The 20,664-nt window shown below is 40.5% G+C and overlaps 1 protein-coding gene across 2 annotated transcripts in view; it reads right to left on the bottom strand.

Annotated features, from left to right (window-relative positions):
* Positions 1-15,316: 15,316 nt before the first annotated feature.
* The window catches only part of myo1b (myosin IB), an 89,328-nt gene continuing 83,980 nt past the window's right edge, over positions 15,317-20,664 (bottom strand). For both annotated transcript variants that reach the window (XM_079563382.1, XM_079563381.1), the window contains 4 exons: positions 19,014-19,146; positions 17,349-17,501; positions 16,302-16,432; positions 15,317-15,864 (listed from right to left, as the gene is read on the bottom strand). In XM_079563382.1, the coding sequence (XP_079419508.1) occupies positions 15,723-15,864; positions 16,302-16,432; positions 17,349-17,501; positions 19,014-19,146 (559 nt within the window). In that variant the 3' untranslated portion in view covers positions 15,317-15,722. The remainder of the gene's footprint in view (positions 15,865-16,301; positions 16,433-17,348; positions 17,502-19,013; positions 19,147-20,664) is intronic.

Raw genomic sequence — 20,664 nt, 5'->3', positions numbered from 1 at the left:
AATTAAAACTAATACTTGGACGATACCAGCTAAAGCAGCCTGCATGCCATCAGTTTAATCTCCTGCTCATGTTTTGTCCCTGCAAGAGAATTTATCTATCCTTTAACCCAGTGGTGCAGCATCCGGGATCCATCTCTGGATTTTGTGCTACATTCATAGACAGTAGCACCAGCTAAAGGGTTAGTGTGACGTTGAAAGTAGCATCCAGAGGAAGCCACTGAAAGTCTCTCCACGCACTCTCAGAATTGGACTCCAAGACCCCATTGTTAGGAAGCCTTCAATTTCTGTAAACATTCTCAAAGCCTATATACCGTTTATCACATGGGACTCACACAGCAGGTGGAATACGCTCCGGACGGCAACCTATCAGCTGCAATTTATTGCGATATACGGCTTTTGTAATTATCTGTACTTGCTTGTAAACTGCCCTTAAGAGCTTACCACTTATGGGAGAAACCTACGGCTGTAAAACAAGCTGTAAAATAATTATTGTCCTGTGATGTGTCTCCCAATAGTGATAGATTTGAACACTTATTAAGTTTGTTATAAGACCATGATATCCGGCCGCACATAACAACTGCTCAGATAAGCGTATGGTTCCTGGTTTGTAAATTTCACACCTACCCATCTCAGATACTGTATTATGTTTTGGTAAGATAACGGCCTGATTTATAGCATTACATTGCCTTCCACAAAGATTTTTTTTTCTTATACACAGCCATTTGTTTATTTTAAGGTGATAGTAGCTATAATTTGAAATGGTTACATTAGTTGTAGGCCTTTATTGGGCATCAATAAAATGAAAGCAGTAAACCACAGCTGTTGCTAATAATGCTATAGTTTCAATATACTGTAAGAACGGACCTGTAGTTTTGTCACCTATGCTTGTTTGAGTAAAATTTTACATAATTTTATCATTGTTTAACATGTTATTGCTTTCATTCAGACTATCTTTTTAGTTGCCATTTTTCTTCTTTCTTTTACGTGTTCATTTTAATGCAGATTGGTGGTGCTGAGTATGAAAACACTATTAATACTGTATTATATACCCGGCTAAGCTTGTGAAATCAGGCATTCACACAGTGGTGAGGCCATATTTATTTATTTATTAAAAGAAAGAAAGAAAGAAAGTTAAATAATTGAAAGGCTGAATAATGAGACTGCTTGGAGTTTTTCTACAAGACCCCACTCCTCGTCTCATTCTCGTAGCACTAGAGTTGCCCATAAAAGAGCCATTCATTTGACTCCCATTCATTCGAGGTTAACCTTGCGGGCCACTGTCAGGTCCCGGCAGTAAAAAGGCTCTTGTGACTGCACCATGGGAGTATTTAAGGACAAGGGCACACTTTTCTGAGATTTCAACTAAGATCCTTTTGGATTTGGAAGCTGTTGTACAAAGCAAATTACAATACTCACATGTTTTCATAAGTGTAGTGTAACCTTTGTACATTTACACCAAATACACCACAAAACGGCCATGGTTTATGACCAGGATTAGGTTTAACCCAACCTTATGATAGGAAGAGTCAACACTGAACGATCAAAAAGCCAACGCAAGCCAGTTAACTGACGCACATGCTAGTTCCTCAATACAGGAGGAGTCCTGAAACTTACATGATTAAGTCCAAAAAATGCAACTCATACTTACTTTACCCACTTTAGGCTAACAATGGATGGACAGAGAGAGTTTGCTTCAGCTATAATGTTGCATGAACAACTAACTAATGCAGGATTTTGAATGAACTTAAATTTCTTTTGTTGCATTTGGAAGTAATTTTATATTTTTGGAATCGCACCTTTCCTTTTCTTTGCACTCCAGGCATCATTTGAGGATAAACTGCTTATAGAGCGTTTACCCGAGTAGAGATGACTTCAGTGTTCCTCCTTGACAGATGTGAAGATCTCAAAGCCAATGACCCAGCCCTGTCTAGTTAACACCACACAATAATAACTGTCCCAATGCAACATTAAGAAAACTCCCCCCCCAAAAACTATAGCTGTCCTTCTGCTGCCAATGTCCAATTGTGTCCCCCATGGGCTCGTATATCCCTCCACTCCCCATTGTCCCATCCTATTGTTCCAAACCCAGATAGGCTGCGATTGGCCTAATGGAGCATTTGGGAATAGAAGGCTTCCTGGTTCTTTAACATGGTGTAGGCGTGGGCGCATGGGGGTGAAAAGGTTCAACTTCGTCCTAAATGAGTTGATTAATGGCCATGGGTCCCGGGACATAATGAGAGGGAGGGTCGGGATTGGATGGGTATTACTTAGCAGGGTAAACACTGGGCTGGTGCTACAATGGGACACTGCTGGGGGGACGAGAAGCGGGAGAAGGTAATTAGCGCTAAAGAGGGGAAGCGTGAATGAGAGGTGGAGACAGACACACGTATAGGCCTGGTTATCCCGCACAATGGGGGCGACTGGTGGCCTCTCAGAGTGGTTAAACATCTGTTGCTCTACGGGACGGCCCAAACCAAGGCCGCACATCACACACTCAAAATACTAATTACTCCCAAACACTTGTCAAAATAAGCCCAAAGTAGTAATTATCGTAACAAGGTCGGTAAATAGCACAGGGAACATGGAGTTCTGATCACATAATGGGAAGATGAAAATTTAAAAAGGCCAGGGAAACGAATCTTCATGTAAGATAGCTGAAATCTGAAACATCGTCACATTCAAAGGCATGATCCGTGCCAGGTCCAACATGCTGAAGGGCAGCTTCAGCCACAAAGCTGAACTCTCCCCTCCCTGCAGTGCCCCCATTGTCTACATATTTGTAGCATATCGCTGTTGTTTATGCAACATGGCATGCGTATAAACAAGCAGCCACCTCCCTCTCTCTTGGTACATTGTGTTGTTGTTGTTGTTGTTTTTTTTGCCATTTTCTGCGATTTGCATTTGTGGTTTGTGTGTTCCACATTGTGTTACTGGATGCTTTTGTACGTCTTTGCTGGGTTTTTGTGGGGTTTGGTGGATTTTTTTTTTTTACTGCAGAGAGTCCATAATGATCCTGAAGAAAGCAGCTTTTTAAAAGTAAACAAACAGCTAGCTTATGGGCTAAAGATATTTGAGACCTACAAATTTCTTCTTCTGAGACACAGAAGAGGCACCAACAGCCCCTCACACATGCAGCACAGTGGAGGCGTTACAAAAGGCACTACAAGAAACAAAAAAGGGACAAACGGAGGTATCTGGGCAAGACTCGCAGTTAGGCCACACATGCCTACTATCCTACTTGTTTTGGCGAATGGATATTCACTGGAGAATAAAACAGATTAACTGTTAAAGGAACAGGCCACCGTTTTTCCATACTGAGATATGTTCTTACCTGAGCTTAGACGAGTTGATACGTACCTGTCTGGTCTTTGTGCATGCCCGTGGAAGTGATTGGTCGCTTCTAACTTCACCCCGTTCTGAGCTATAGGAATACATTGGAAGAGGCCAAATGCTAACAACATCTTTGGTCGTTTTGCGTGACTGAGTGCACGCACAAAGACCAGACAGGTACACATCAACTTGTCTAAGCACATATTTCACTATGGAAAAACTGTGGCCTGTTCCTTTAAGGTCTTTACCATAAGATGGTGAAAGACTGTTGTGGAGCGGAGGGAGCTGCAGGAGGAAGAGGAAGGAGCTGACCAGTGCAGGACACCACGCTCTGAAACAGGGACAAACCCATGAGGTGCTGCACCATTTCAGAGGAGGCCGCCAGCCAGTTTTCCTCCAGGAGCTCCGGTTTCCCTGACTTCCAAAAACATACTGCACAGGTTGGCCAACAATAGTGATGGATTGATGAGACATGTATGAGTTGCTGTCATCTGAATAGTTATGACTGTATATCGGTTGCTGCAACAGCGCAATTTACTGACAAGGGAATAAAAGATCCGGATAAGATAGAGCGCTAGAGCAAGAAAGACAAATCTAGATGAAAATGGTCCATATTATGTTATAGAAATATATTTTCAAAAACATTTGCCAACATTACATCATCAACTGGCTGAATGCATTACCAAATCAAAATTGTATGGGCCAGTTTTATCTCTATTTTTGTAAAGGCTGCGCCCCTTCTTTTTTCTCTCTTATCATCGCTATAGTTTAGTCTTGTTGCCATGATTCTCTCCTGTCACAGCGGAGACAAGTCAATTAGCCTTGTGCCGAACGGACCCTCCCACCAACACACACGTTTTACAGCCGACCTAATCAGATCAGGCCCTGTGCTGCTGTCGGCCTGTCAGTATACATGAGTGTGTCCATGTGAGTTTGACATGTTCAGCTACATATAAGTCTTCATGACAGCTTCATCACCTGCTCTCTCTTCACTGGTGCCATCCCCAAAGTAATTGTGTTGCATATACTCTAACACCAGGCGGAGAGGTATTCAAATGCACTGGTCATTACTTAGAAAGGGAAGGTTTTCACCCAAAATTTACTAGATGTAATTTAAATATGCATAAAACAAATTGAAATAGATTGATAGAAACTTTATTGTCATTGCACATGGGATTTACAACAAATTCACTCAGCACCATCATCCTATTTTGGGCCGCAATTCCCAAACATTTCGAACAACGAACAAAAACAAAATGTATTTTAAGTGCCGAGGCATGTCTTCCAGAAGGAGTTGCCAAGTTCTGCAACAAAAAAAGCCCAAACAATTCCTGATGAAAACCCTTCAAAGTGTCTATTTCTCTTTCTAAGGTCAAATTAGTATCTTGATATCCATAGGTTTCTGGAAGCTTGTATCTTTGGCCATGATGCGTATTCATCTTCTTGTTTACGGGCCGCCCCAGGTTGTAAAGCCCATATGCGGAGGTTAACGCGCAGATTAGCTCAGCTCTAACTCGCGGGGCAGAGGCGGGGCTGACAGGCCGAGGGGCGGAGCTGTCACGGCTGATGGATGACCCAATACTAAACATCACCTTTCATTTCCCTAAGTGAACCCTCCACTGCTTTATTTTTACACCTATGAGGCTCCGCTGACTTTTACAAGACCCCTGTCTCTAGATTAGCAAGATACTGAGATTGTAGCAAAGCAATCAATGGATATTAATTAGCTTCACGCATGTCTAATCAAAACAAGGGCAAATAGAATCACACGCCTATAACGTCTCATGGAGAATCTGAAACTCAGCTCAACCATAGAAATTAAAAGGAGAAGCGATGTTCGATCCTGATGTATGTGGGCCGGGAAACTTTTCAGCATTCGTTAGCTGAGCTCAGTTAGAAATAAAAAATGTACTCTGTAATACTTTATAATATACAAACTGGCATATAAAAGTGTCCTCTGAGCTAAATGCTAAATCATATTCAGTCAAGTGTCTGCGTTATGTGGGGTCGGATACACATCCAATGACCACTGAACATCATTGTATAAGATGTTAATGAAACCACAGAAATGATAAAAAAAATACCATGAAACTGACATAACATACCTCGTCATACGTCAGTATTGCGTCTAGCTTCACGATTCATTTGTATAGGATAGAACGCTCAATACAAACAGGTCCGAGAGTCATTGGCTAACCACACGCATATGTAGGAATAGGCATAATAGCTAAAGGCACTTCTATTATTCCTATAGATAAAACTGCCTTAAATAATTATCCATTGTGCATCCCTGGATAATATAGATACAGACGGCATCGCGTCATAGAAGGGGGCGTGACCTCGCCAAGGGAAAAACAGACTCTTTTTAGCCATTTTCTGGTGAAATATAAACTTATTTATCACATACAAATAAAGTCAAGTCTAAATCGGATCCATATGGATGTTTATTCACAGTAGATTGTTCAGTAGAAGCGAAAAAACGGCACTCGTAGCTAGCAATAGCTAACGTTGCACTAGCACGCTGCTAACATAAAGCATTGTGTTAGCATTCTCCATTATTTATGTATTTATGGGCTTTGAAGCACTTTGCTCATCCCCATGTTTTTGTATCTTTACTTAGTAGAAAACTATATTTATAATTCAGCATTTGTTAAAGTAGTTTTTGAATCATTAGAGAAAGTTTTGATTTTTCTCCAAATTGTCAAATATGGGCGATTCCAGAGATGCCGTCTATTGCTTTACTTTACAGAGCTGTTGCATAATCAAATATGTTTCCAGGGCTTATGTTGGCTATTAACCAATTTATACTAATAAGTCACTGCTTGGTTGGCCTGACGAGGGACTATCGTTTTTGGCTGGTTTGTCTCTATTTTCATCTTAAATTTTTCTAAGGTGTGTGTAAAGGTTTTGATATTGTGCAAAAGACTTCACTCACCTCCACTGGACCCACTCGCCTGTGTGGCAGTGATCGGTTTGTCGTCGTGGCTAATGTGTGTAAATGGCCAGCTGATGATGTGTGCAGATATGTGCGTTATCTGTCGCTCCCAAACAGGTGCAGCGTTCACACCAAAACTTCAGACCGGCTCCAACCAAACCAAACACCCACTCTGCACCTGGACACACAACAGTGCTGATAAAACAACACATTAGGACACGGCTTCAGACTCCAGCAACAACACCCACTATTATCATGCTTCATAGAGTTTCACATTATTATGGATCACATTAATAGAGTTTTGAGTGATATGTTTGACATTTTTCCAGGAATTTATGAATCGGCTTTAAATTATAAGAGAAATCTAGCATTGTTTCGATTATGCAGTGTCAAAAGATCCAAAAGAGTATTAATTTTTCACCAAGATTTTGTATTGATGATTGGAGAGTGTGACCACTGCCACCAAAGATTCTCAATGGGATTAAGATCTGGACTCTGTTTCGGCCAATCAATGTGTGAAAATAACCTCTCATACTCCCTGAATTACTTTTCCAAATTGGAATAAGCCCATCAGGGAAGAAGAAATCCATTGATGGAATAACCTGGTCATTCAGAATGTTCAAGTGGTCACTGATCTCATTCTTTGGGAACAAAGTTTTGCTGAACCTAGACCTGAACAACTCCAGCAACTCCAGATCATAACCGTTATACTTTTGTTGTAGGTGGTGGTCAGGCACTGTAGTTTTTCTTTCATAAAAACTCCCCAAAAATCAAATTCCACCTCAAAATCTAGTGGAAGATTCTAACCTAAGCCCAGCAGAAGGGATGTACCCAGCCGTCTCACTTAATCAGACATTGTTTTTAGCATCTTCTATCATCTTAGAGGGTGCAATACAAATATGATAATCATTTGCTGAAGCACTTTCCAATGTTGACTTTCAATACATCTTTTATGAAAACCAAATGGACACACCGGTCCAACATGTTGCTATTCAGATGCCGTCATGCGCTCCAACCCACAGATGCCTTTGTTCCCCTCTCCCCCCCTCGTCTCCCGCTCCTCTCGTCTGGACCCCTTCATAGACCTATTGACGTAGTAATGGTTACGAAGTGATGAAGCCATTGAGTGCCGCGGTGACACAGAGGGCGACACAGGGGGCGAGTGAGGACAGCAGCTCTGAACCACCCAGAAACACCCATTAATCAGTGTCCGGGCCACCCCTCCTCTGTTCAGGACATGCAGACTCCCCACGACACGATCCCACTGCTGTCGATAACGCTATATCCTTCCTTATTGACACCAGTGGAAATGATGTAAAAGTGCATGTGTACAGTGGGAAATGCAATGAACACAAAACATTAGAAGGCATAGGTCCAGCAAAACATACAAATAAAGAATTTTGTGAGAGCAAGATGGGCCCAAACCTTATTATGTTGCAGCTTGTTATTAAGAGCCTACACTTCCCCCAATGCATAACAAGCGGCTTATTTAAAACCTGCAAAAAAAACACAACATTCAATTTCCAGGTTAATGACTTGAAAGGAAAGGTCAAAGAAATGAATATTACTCTCTCAAAACAACAACGTGCCGCCCGCCACCGCTCCGTGATCGCGGACAAGGCTGGGCTTTCATTGAAATAACCCATTGGATTTATGCCGGAGTAAATCACAGGGCCGTGGCTGACACCTGCATCCTCACGGCCTCTCAGTCTATAATGAAATCGGCCCTGACGCTCGATACTCAGTCAATATGGTTAACTAACTCCCAGACAGCTCAGCGAGGGTGGAGAAAATGGTTACGTGAGCTCTGGGAAACTGCTAATTTCCAAGAAGATTCGCTAGAAAGATGTGAGGACTGTATGAAAAAATAGAGCACATCTTACAGCACAGTAATAGCAAGGTAATGGGGCTTGAAAATAAAGTAGCATTGTAGGGATTGTTCATTCTGCAGCAGTTTTTCCAAGAAAATACTTTCCATCTTTACACTGGGTTAGAATTATAAGTAGGCTGATCACAATGAGTTTCCTGTTTCCATGAGTAACAAATGAGATGCTTTTGTACTATTATAGGCGCCATGCTGTTTCGGTACCATTCTTTTCTGTCCTTTTCTAAAGTGCCACCAAACAAACACCTTCCCTCCATTTTTCTATTGGAGTTGCTTATTCGCCAGATTTATGCACATTTGCTTTATTTAAATGATCGTCTATCAAAGCAAAGAGGAAATTGCACTTGGAGAAAAATGACTCGCGGTGTGAACTCTGATCTTATTGACCGCAGTAAATCAAGGCGTGAGGAGGCAGCGGCGTTGAAGTTTGCCGGATATTCACATAGGGGAGACTGGGGTGTTTGTAATAGCACCACTGCAATGGCGAAATGGTCAAAATGTTGCTCATTTCATCTTGAGCCAACATTGCAATTTTCAGGCTAAAAGCAAAAATATGGACATTTTACAGAGGGGAAAACTGATTCTGAGTTATAGAAGTAGCCTATTTTTTTCAATCCACGGTTAATTTTGTGTTTTTGAGTGTTAGTATTATTATTAGCACTTAGCTCCACCTCACCATGGTTCTAAGCCTTAGAAAGAATCCCTTCCTGTCCCAATCATGGCTCATTTGTTTTCCCCCAGTGACCCTGAAGGGCAAAATGCATCCCTTGAGGTTACGTTGTCAACCAAGGATTTAAGGTTGGTACCAATGATCATGAGCCCAAGTTTACAACGTGCATTTTATACATTTTGCATTTGGCATGTGTTTGTTTTTCTAAATTCATTAATTCAGCAATGCCAACCCAGTCATCAGTCTCCTAATACCAGTGAATCAGTCCATACATGATCAAAAAGCTACTTTTTACTGCCCCTGGGTGGTGGTTTGAGGTCATTACAGATAATGTTGTCTTCTAATAATTAATTGTAAAATGCTGGACTTTCTTTATGAATGGACAGCCTCAACAGCAACCAAAAAAAAAAAAGAAAGAATGAATAACTTCCTTTGAAATTATACAACCCCTATACGTTTGTTTCTTCCAACCTGTGCGTGATGTGTAATAAGTTGACTTTTCACTAGATGTCGCCAGAGATAGCCTCCTCAGCACTCAAAAGCCCGACCCCTCCCCCAAAAGAGCAGCTTTAAAGCAAGTTCATGGACATGACTTCTCCCCCCCAAAAAAAATCACACAAATTGGTTTATTTATTTTTTGGTAGTGTCTCTTTGCATTTGTGGCTATAAGCAACCTTTTTAATATTTCAAGCAAACAGTGTCGCATTAGGCCTCCTACCTTTTAAGTTGAGTCTGTCCAGTTTCAAGGGTGACCACTTCTATAAGTAAAACTAAGAGAAGTTTCGCAACGCGGTGATGGTGCTGTTTTATCATCAACATATAGGCTACGGCTGATTTTATGCAATGATTGGTCATTTAACACTTGTATTTGCATGGAAACAAGTGGGACGGGGAGAGAGAAATGCTGTGCAATGCAGAAGAGTGATCACCACACACTGATCGTGGCCACTCTGCGCCATTTATCCCCATTCACACTCCCTGTGCGCATTGCGCGTATCCACAGGAGGGACCGCCGGGGCGCACCTCCTCTCTTTCCCAGCCGGCAGAGCGATGCGTGGGAACGGGCCTAAAAAACAGAGGCTCCGTAAACGCGAGGCTATTTTTACCGCTCTGAGCTCGGACCAGGGCCCGGTCCCCGGAGACCTGTTGCCGGCAGCGCTCCCCAAACAAGCCTCGGAATTTAACCCGGGACAGCTCAATCCCCACACGTGATGGAAAACATCTGGAACTGACTGCAACAAGGCGCAAATGCCCGCTGATAAATGAACCAGCCGCAAAGGAATGTGAACTTTGATGGGGTGGTTGGGTGGTGGTAGTGGATTTGCAAATATTCATGAATGCACCATACTCTTTATTTACTGTTAATGGAAATTAGAAACTTTCAGGGCAGAAAAAAGAGTTTCCCACGGGTCCTTGAAAACCTGGAATAGTTCATTTCACAATTGGGTCCACGGGGAAGGCGGCAGCTATTCCCAGGACAAATTTGCACTAGCCAAGGAGCAATTAGCACTGGCCACGAGAACAACTGGAACACACACAAAGAGCTAATTATGATTTAAAACAGATACAATGAATGAGCATCTCTCATTCCAGCCATACCACATATCTGTGCAGGCTCTCAGTCACACAGGAGATTTACATTGTTCACTAAGGTTCTTTAGCATCATTTTGATTGCATTTTTGGTACCAATTACTTAAGAAAAACAACTGTCCTCATATGTAGCCAATATTCAGCCTGCTGCTAAAAGCCCATTAGCCGGCGAAGCACAAGCTGAAAGGTGAAACGTCATCTGTACAACACAGGTTTATTGGTTCTTTTGTCAAGAAAATACTGAAAGTATAGGTAATAGGTGCAATGGGCATGACCAAATATGGACAAAACTAATTAACTTCAGGTTTAAGTGAACAGGGCATATGATTAAATATGGTGCCTGCCTTTTCATGCTGTAATTTCATTTATTTCACTACGTCCTCCAAAACCAACACATATGTCATCACTTAGAACGATTATTCACAAATAAAATGTGTGAGTTTCATCAACTTACCATGGTTATTTTTCAAGTTATGAAATGTACCACAAATTTAGCCAGACTTCCAGAGAAAACAGGAAGTTGAGAGCGCGACCGGTCTCTGCTGATTGGTCAAATGCCACAGTAGTGGGATCTGTGATGTAGGGTGATCTCTTCTGATTGGCTGAGTGAGGACAACATGCTTCTTTACATTACTGATGTGCAGCAGGTAGGCCATATGTAGGGTGTGTGGAAATGACCAAAATTAGTCACTTGCCCTATAAATGGTAAAGAAACATTTGGGTTACACTTTGTTGTACGCTATATGTTTTGTAACAATCTAAGTACAGTACATACTCTTTTACATATATGGAATAATGTGTATTAGTATTGGACAGCAGAAGGGCAAATAGCTGGAAGTTTGGACTTGTAAATGTGGTCAGAAAGGTCCGAGGCACTCCAAGGTAGAAAAATAGAAGTCCTTTATTAAGGGATGGACATAATATTTTTCTACTACGAAGTACCTTGGTTTATTTTCTTACTGCATTTACTAGTTCACATTTCCAGCTAGTCGCCCTTCTGCTGTTCAATCCTATCACTGGAAGAGCACCCGTGTTTGTGGATTGGCACCTTTGGGACCCCAGCGCTCACTTGTATCTCCATAGTAGTTCAAAGGTACATAATGTAATAAGGTAAAGGACCCTCACGGTTCACGCCTAACACATATTGTACCAAATTTGGTTGGTACAATGTATCAAAAGTAGTGTAAAATTAAGTGTTAGCAACTTTTGTCAAGCCATACAATGAAAAGTTGAGGATATCTTCTTCCAACGTAATGCCAACATGCTTAGTTGCTCTAAACCTTTATGAACCTGAGATTGGTTCCTGGGTTTAAAGTCTTCCCAGCACCACCAGGTCTTGATCAAGATGAAGAAAAGAAAAAAAAAAGAGTGAGAAAGCCAGTTCACATCAATACATTTATTACATATTTAATTTAAAAAAAGATTACTTGTACATGTTACACTGAGTTCTACTGAAACATGTCCATATCTGTCTTCAGCACAGGTTAACATTAGGCACACGAGAATGCAGACGTCATCTTTGCAACTCCAGCACTTTCTCAAATACACAAGAGGAGATAGGAAAGGGGGAAAAAAATAACATTCTTAGCAAAAAAAACTGCATACAACTGTGCAGAGCTGTGGTACAAATATTTAAAATTGGCAATCAGCGCAAATCTACGACGTCTCTTTGTCAAAGTGTGACATCAAAAAGTACAAAACGCACATACTAGTAGCGAACCCTCTTCACCGAATTTGGCTGTGCTCGAAATCACGTGCTGAACCCTGATAACTAAATTGTGGACAGTTTCAAATGTAAATGAAAACGATTTGCAAATATCGTAAAAATAGCATTCAATATCCTACAAATTTATAAGAATCCACACATTTCAATTGGTAGCAAATAATGTTATTTAGCAAACCGCTTCACAACTTCCGCTTGAATTGATATTATGTTTCCATTGCGAATGTTTGCAAATCGTTTCATATTTATATAAAAGAATATTGTCCCATCTTTCAGAGTGATAGAAATCCCGTAGTGCTGAATTCACCCAAAACGTGATCGCTGTCAATGCACCTGAATGAAAACTTAATTTGGCTTTCTGCGTTGTAAAGCAAAGCGAGATTGTAATGTACATAAGAAAATACCATGATTTGTCCCAATTGTCTTGTGCCATTTGGTCTCTCCTTTTAAAAAGCGCACACTTCTTACAGATCAGACAGGGCCAAGCGCTACAACAATCATGCCGCGATATTGAGAATTTCACAAACACAGAAGTTTAAAAAGGTACTTGTAATTGTTTTGTACATGCCAGGGCTGCAGCCAAAGTACGGCGAATGCACAGTGAGCGCTATCGGGGGCCGGTGAAGCCTTTCTACTAGAAAACGATATCAAAGTTTTATTTTATTGCACAAAAGAAAGAGCCAGAGGAGGAGCTTGCCCCGCACCAGAGTCTAAGTACAAATCTTGGAAGCTAAAATGGATATAATGGAAGACCTAGAAACCTGTTTTACCTGTTCTGGTTTTGTGATAACGTTCCACAGTAAATGAACTACCTAAAGGGATAGTTTGGCATTTTGCAAAACAGTCTTTCAGATACTTTTGGATAGCTCACTTCAATGAGTATTGGTTGAACTTGCATGTAGTTTGGAGGAGCAACCAGAAGCAAGACTTGGGTTGCATAGTGACCAGCAAAAATGTTGGTTCTGCAGGGCATTTTGTTAAAATAAAAAATCAGTCAGCTTGAGTGGTATACAGAGGTGTGTGAATGAGTTAAAGGGGCTAGATTCAAGTTGCCTCATTTATACTCACTACTGCCACCTCAGGTCATACGTGCAACTGCACCTTCTATATTAAGCTTGTGCATGACGGTACTACCCGAAGTAACAACTTTTTGAGAGACAGGATTTAAGAGGCAGTTGTGAACAGGTCTGGGCTCATTCTACACATTAGGACATTGCTGGAGCATGTAGGGGGGGGAAAATACATAATGTTAACTTCGTAGAGTCCCTTTAAGTACGTGTCATTATGAGTGGATTGGAATACTCAAAAGGACTGGATGGATTGTGTTGATAATAACTTGCTAACAAAACATTATATGTAATTATGTTGCTTGGACTTAAAGGGACTATATGGAGTTTAAATATGTTAAAACTAAGTATTTTCCTCCCATACATGTTCCAGCAATGTCCTAATGTGTAGAATGAGCCCAAACCTATTCACCACAACTGCCTTTTGTCACTTCGGGTCCAAAGTGCCGTCATGCACGAGCTTAATATAGAGACTGTAGTTGCGCGTAAGACCTGAGGTGGCAGTAGTGAGTATAAAATGACCAACTTGCATCTTGTCTCTTTAAAATAAATCAAACTCCAATGTCATACGCTGTCTTTACTCATATCTCTCCCTCCAAACATGCTCTAACCTACAGCACAAAGTGAGATATCTATCCTTAAGTATCAAACAGGCACAGTTTTACAAAACTCTGAACCATCCTTATAAGCATTTTGTGTACTAGGTCCATAGCAAAATATAATTTACAGTAACTAACTAATGTAAGAATTGGCATTGCTTGAGAAAGTGTAATAAGTACTGTCAAAGGTATAAACAATCTGCCCGCAAAAGCGATTTAAAAAAAGTGTTGGCAACAAAATAATTTATTCCTAAACGACAGTATGCGGTCTATGCGTCCTATAGATTCAGTTGTACACAGTCACATGACACGGTCACGATGGCACATTAAAAGGAAGAGCAGATACAGAGACCGGCTGCTGAAATTACACTGGTGCTTTCCGACTGCCCGCTGTGCTTTTGCTTTGTATAGAAAATATAACGTACAATCAACTTCTCTTTTCAGGTCATCCTCTTTTGGTTACATCGAGGCGGAAAAAAAAAACAAGTGCAGTGGACTTTATAGATATTCAATCTGACAGGCCTCACCCCAAAAGCTGCTGGTTCATCCCATATTTAAGGACGAGCTAAATAATGCATTACTGCGGGCCAGTCCAGGCTAAAGCATGTCGCCGTCTCTTTAATACAAAGATAGTACAATTATTGCAATTATCTCCAAACAATGTCTACACTGCAAGAAGGGCTATTTTCTATTGAAATGACTTGATTCAGAATAATTAAGTTGCTCTGAGATTTTAGTTTTGAAGAGCAGAGATTTAGAAAGAGCTAGGCTGTAATTACTTCTTTGTATTTTACGTATTTCATGCCGAACCATCCGACAGTGAAGTATGTTGTATATAGTAAAGGCTCTCGGAAATATTCTCATAATAATGGCAAGGATTTGTATGGCACTTTACCAGATTGACAAGCTTCCCAAAGCGCATCAGTGAGCCATTACTCATTCACCCCATACGCTTGATGGAGGTAAGCTGTAACCATAGTTGATCGGGGTAAAGCTGTCATCATAATTACTATATCGACATATCATTCAATAAATCACAGATAAACAATAAAATTTTGGGCCTGATATTTATCATCTATACATTTATTTGCATTTTTTTCCACATTTTTCTAATGTAATACTTTATTGATTACCCAAAGTAAGTTGTGCCTCATTGTATTTTGTATTAATGGTGGGATATTTAAAGATTAAGTACTTTTCGAACAAAGCCTCACTGTCATTTCGAAGCTTTAGAGTCAGTTTACATTAAAAGTTCTTCAACATCATTTATCGTAATAGTTTTCTGCATCAACATATCAAACTTCACATTTTGGTATCGCGACAGGCCTAATTAACACTGGGGTAGACTAATAAAAAGGGCTTCCCGCATCACCCCATTTCCACCCTGGAAAAGAGAGTGAAGTGTTTTGCCCGAGGACACAATGGCAGTAAGCAGTGGCACGGCTATTAAAACATTTTTTCATTATTATTTGTGCTGCTTGGGCTCTTCCAGGGATTACTTTTCTATAACTTTTTTCCAAGTTGGGCCTCAAACTGAACCCACCTTAAAAGTACAAGTGGGATTTACCTTAAAATACCTTGATATATCCGTTTATAAATTACTACAATCCAAAAGCGCTCAACTGTAATATTCTGAAATCAAGTCGTTTCAACAACAAAAAAGTATTGAATCCTTTTGAAGTTTCGAGAACGTTAAGTGGCTGGTAACCCCAGATAAGGGCTTCCCTTTGCTCACAGTGGCACATGGCAGCAACTATAGTGGGGGCAATCTGATAACAAGGGGGGAGAACAAACAGCGAGCCTATTATAAAGTTCTTGTTTGGGCTTTGGGGCACACAGAGGCTGGCCAGAATACAAGTGTTTGGATTGTAATGGCCCCCTATCTACAGGACAAAGGGGGTGGGAGGGGGGTGAGGCTTTTTTTAGGATGTAGCAGCTGTAGTCGGGACAGACACCTCCAGGAGTCGGTTGTTTTTGCGTTTGCACGACACGCCGCTGCCGTTCTTCGGAGCTCCCTGAATGAATTTCACGCACACTTTGTCCTGTTTGAACTGCACCAGGAACCTGCAAACACCAGAAGAAATAGATTAGGAAATGCCAACAGGGCGGAAATTGCTATGCGTTTTTGCAGCTAATGCATAGTTAATGTTGCAGTATTTTTGCAGATACGAGTGACCGTAAAAAGGAAAGAAAAATTGAGTTGTGAAACTGTAAACCGCTTTATTTGTTTGTTTGTCTTTTTACAACTACTTTAAATCCCTTAGCTCTTCCACTCATGCGGCAACAAAGCAAAAATAAAACTTGGGGGAACAGAAAAAAAGTTTTAAGATGTTTGGATATGAAACTGCATGACGTTCACTTGCGTGTGGGCTGGTGTTTTATGTGCTGAAGACGGACTGCATGTATATTTCTGATTGTTTACACTATTGTAGCATAGTTAAACCTAAAACATTGTTGATTTAGCATGATAGAGGGGTTTGTGTAGAAGGAAACAAACGTACTCATCAGAAATGTCAATGTTGAGCTGCTCCACGTCTGCGGCTGTGGTTCCAACGCGATGTAGTTTAGTGATAATCTCAATCAAGTGTTCACTGCTTAGCAAGAAGTCACCTTTGACAGCTGATGCCGTGCCCTAGAAGTAGAAAAAAGTGCTTTAAGGTTACCTCCTTATAATGATGCATAATTGTTTAGTAAACGGACTTCAGGCCAAAGTGTCAGATGCGCATTGCCAAACAATAAGCTTGGTCCTTGACCCATCTTTCCATATAAAAATATGTATGTTTTTAATGCTTCTTGTAATATTATTTCACTTTTATTCTTTTGTTGATGAGATGCTGAGAGTATGCAAGTATAATCTGATTAAACTGTGCAACTATTTAAAAGATAGTTTACAAAATGATGGTGTTTGATGTACAGACTTCATGCCTTCAGAAAAATGTGGCCATCCTGAAATAATGGTTGCGTAAACCCTGCTCCAAAGGGTACCTAAAAATGTCTACTACATTTAGTATAGTATACAACTGGCAAACCAAAACATATAATAAGATTTTAATAGCACAAATGCTTCAACATTAATTGATAATTTTCCTCTAATACAGATATATGACAGATGGGATGATGCTTGTGAGGCTCTGGGGTTAAATGAGGATCACAAAAATGTTTGGTAAGCAAAATGCTATTCTGATGCTCTAAAGACAGTAAGTAGGAAATGTCAAATTGCAGCATGACCCAAGATTTCCTGTTTACAGTCTACAAGCAGAGTGACTTTGTTTTGGTTAAGAAAAAAATGAAATGTAATGAAACCAGGAAGCAGGAAGTACATAATTCACTACTTGTTATTGAAAGCAGCTGAAAAAGACCAGTTTGTGTAAACACATTACAAAAGGTGTTTTACCGCAGTGATGCTCAATTGGTGGGTTTAACTTTTTTTCATGATTATTACATTATATTTTGATGGAGTTGATTTTTTGAGAACTCCTGCTTTCACAGAGCATCACTTTTCCTCTGGCAAAATCCAATGATGCATCAATCGGACACGGATCCATTACCTCTTTGAGTTTGAGAGCGAAGAAGCCGTCACTCTGCGTGCTGACTGACACACTGGTCAGGTCCGGTAACGGGACGCTGGCTTTGACCTGTCCCGTCTTCTGATCGGCCAAAACCACGTTCTTCTTGGTCAAGAGGAAGATCCGTGCTGTGCCCTAGACACAACAGACACCATGTTCAGTATATTACTAGATACTCTGTTACAGCAAATAATATATACAAATAATAGGTGAAATTTACATTATAGTAAAGTAAACTGCCCTATCATTTTCCATTTTAAGATTAAAAACAGAAGCACCCAAAAATGCAGCCAATTTACCAAATCATTTTATGCATAAAACAAGCCTTAAAGGAATAGGCTACCGTTTTTACAAACTGAGATATGTTCTTACCTTAGCTTTGACGAGTTCTATACGACCTGTCTGGTCTTCCCCCGTGCCTTCAATCACGTAAACACAGGGCAGACGGCGTTAGCATTTAGCCTCTCCCTCTCTCCTCTATAGCTCCAAAACAGGTCAAGATAGAAGCTACCAAGCTCTTCCACGTTTTCCCTATTTAAATATGGTTACGTGAAGTGTTCCACTACAAAGTATAATACACAAAATTAAACAATGTGGATTTTCTAAGCGGATAAAAGGGGGAACTATATTGTAAGGTGTAATAATACCAGGAGTAGTTCGAAATCCGCGCAGTAATCTCCACTTTACTGCGCAGTAATCTTCACTTTACTGTGCGGATGCCAAACTATTCCTGGTATTACTACGCCTTACATTATAGTTCCCCCTTTTATCCGCTTAGAAAATCCACATTGTTTAATTTTGTGTAATTATACTTTGTAGTGTAACACTTCACGTAACCATATTTAAATAGGGAAAACGTGGAAGAGCTTGGTAGCTTCTATCTTGACCTGTTTTGGAGCTATAGAGGAGAGAGGGAGAGGCTAAATGCTAACGCCGTCTGCGCTGTGTTTACGTGATTGAAGGCACGGGGGAAGACCAGACACGTCCTAACGAACTCGTCAAAGCTAAGGTAAGAACATATCTCAGTTTGTAAAAACGGTGGCCTATTCCTTTAAAGGGGCTAGATGCAAGTTAGCCATTTTATACTCACTACTGCCACCTCAGGTCATACGTGTAACTGCACCTTCTATATTAAGCTTGTGCATGACGGCAATTTGGACCCGAATTAACACCTTTTTGAGTGACAGTGCAGGATTTTAGAGGCAGTAGTGGTGAATATGTCTGGGCTCATTTTACACATTAGGAATTTGTTGAAACATGTAGGGGGAGGAAAATACTGCATTTTAACATTTTTAAACTCCGTCTAGTCCCTTTAAGATCACTTTTACGCATTCTATTCAAACATGGACAGGCTTGGCATATCAAAATGATGCAGAGAGACAGAAGCCTAGTATTACTCATAGTCTGTTTGATCTATAAAGCAGGATACACCTAAATAATAAATATCCCCTTTTTGGCGAACGTCTGCTCCTTGCTGAACCAAGAAGACTCTGTTGTTAAAATGTCAAACAGCATTACTGCAAGATTCTGTAACAATGACTTAATGACTGTGCGTTTGACTTTGTGCGACGGATCGTTGCTTCGAGGTTAATTCTACAGAGTTTTTTTTCCCCCGCTGCGGAGCATGTATCATTTATAGTCCATTACCTTCCCATTGGCGCGGTTAATCTTGTTGACCACATCAGCCAGAAGCACTTTCTCCTCCACCACGTTGTTCAGTTTCTGGTACTTGGGGTTCTTGGTGATCTCCAGGTAATCCCCTTTGAATGGCTGGCTCACACTAAAAGACACATAAAAATGCATTACAAACCATTACATGCAAGTACTTTTTACAGCAATCATGAATGTACAGTTTGTCATTTCATTCTAGCACTGAATTTGAATGGACTCAACTTATATAGCGCTTTTCTTCCTTCATTAGGCCTAAAGCGCTTTACAGCAAGGAACCAGTCACCCATTCACAGCCTCATTCATACACCAATGTAAGCAGACACTGGAGGCAAAGTGGGTGAAGTGTCTTGCCCAAGGACACAATGACAGTGGGCACCTTCCTTGAAGATGGATAATTAACGGCATATGAGTGAAATATGACCTCAAAAGCCATTATCTGTTCTGGGTTGTTTTTCCCAGGATTTAACATCCTTAACACACGCACAAAAAAACTGCTCTTTCCAATCATCTTTACTGAGTCACAGCCACAACTTCCTAGGCCACAAGAGAGCTAAAAATCTGTCACCAGTTTGTGAACCTCCAATTGTATTTTGTAAGTGTTGTTGAAATGACTTACACTTAAAGACATTGATAATTTTTGTTTAAAGGGTTAAAAAAAATGTGTTGAAAATTATTATGGCTCACGTTATGAAAATATGTTTTTAAATAATAAAATAAGATGTCTTTATTTTGCTATTAAGGGCCATTTTATTTTCTGTTACACCGCTATCATCGCAAGGTTTTAGTTTTAGTATAAGAGGCTGCGAACCTGCAATCGCCCAGACATGCAAAAGACTTTGGACAAAGCCATCTGCAGCAGTTAGCTAGCATCACAAGGTATTTTGAAATTATTGTGCCGAATTATTCTTTAAATCTGTAAAGTACATTGTTCTAATTATTGTGTGTTAATTTAGTTTGCACAAGACTGAAATATTATCTGCCCAAGAACCTCCGAAGTGGCAGACGGCCACGAGGTAGCCATTTTATTTAGCACATGTGCTACCTGTGTCTGGACTCTGTGTCTAAAGCGTTGTATTTCATGTTCTGTAGTTTTCACGGCATTGAATTCACCCAAGTAAAGCCTTTGAGAAGCCGTGCCTGTGTTGTCATTTCAGAGCCACATATATTATATATTTTATGTTAAAGGTGCTAGATGCAAGTTGGTCATTTTATACTCACTACTGCCACCTCAGGTCATATGTGTAACTGCACCATTTATATGAAGCATGTGCATGACGGCACTTCGGACCCTAAGTAACAACTTTTTGAGTGACTTTAGAGGCAGTTGTGGTGAACAGGTCTGGGCTCATTCTACACATTAGGACATTGCTGTTACATGTAGGGGGAGGAAAATTCTTAGTTTTAACATTTTTAAACTCTGTATAGTCCCTTTAATGAACCAGAAGATATAGAGTCTTACCATTTTTTTGTTTTGGAATTTGCTGATTCTTGTCTTTCAAACAAGTTCCCTCTGAAGTACCAACTAAAACATGAATGTCCTAAATAAATCACAAAGTGCCCCCTGCTGTCACAGTTCATCACTGACACATTTTACAGTTTAGAAGCATCATACACAGGATCAAACACA

Source organism: Gobius niger (genome assembly GCF_951799975.1).
Source record: "Gobius niger genome assembly, chromosome: 9".
Lineage (NCBI taxonomy): Eukaryota > Metazoa > Chordata > Actinopteri > Gobiiformes > Gobiidae > Gobius > Gobius niger.
The sequence above is the reverse complement of the archived record's forward strand: the minus strand, read 5'-3'. Positions and strand labels throughout refer to the sequence as shown.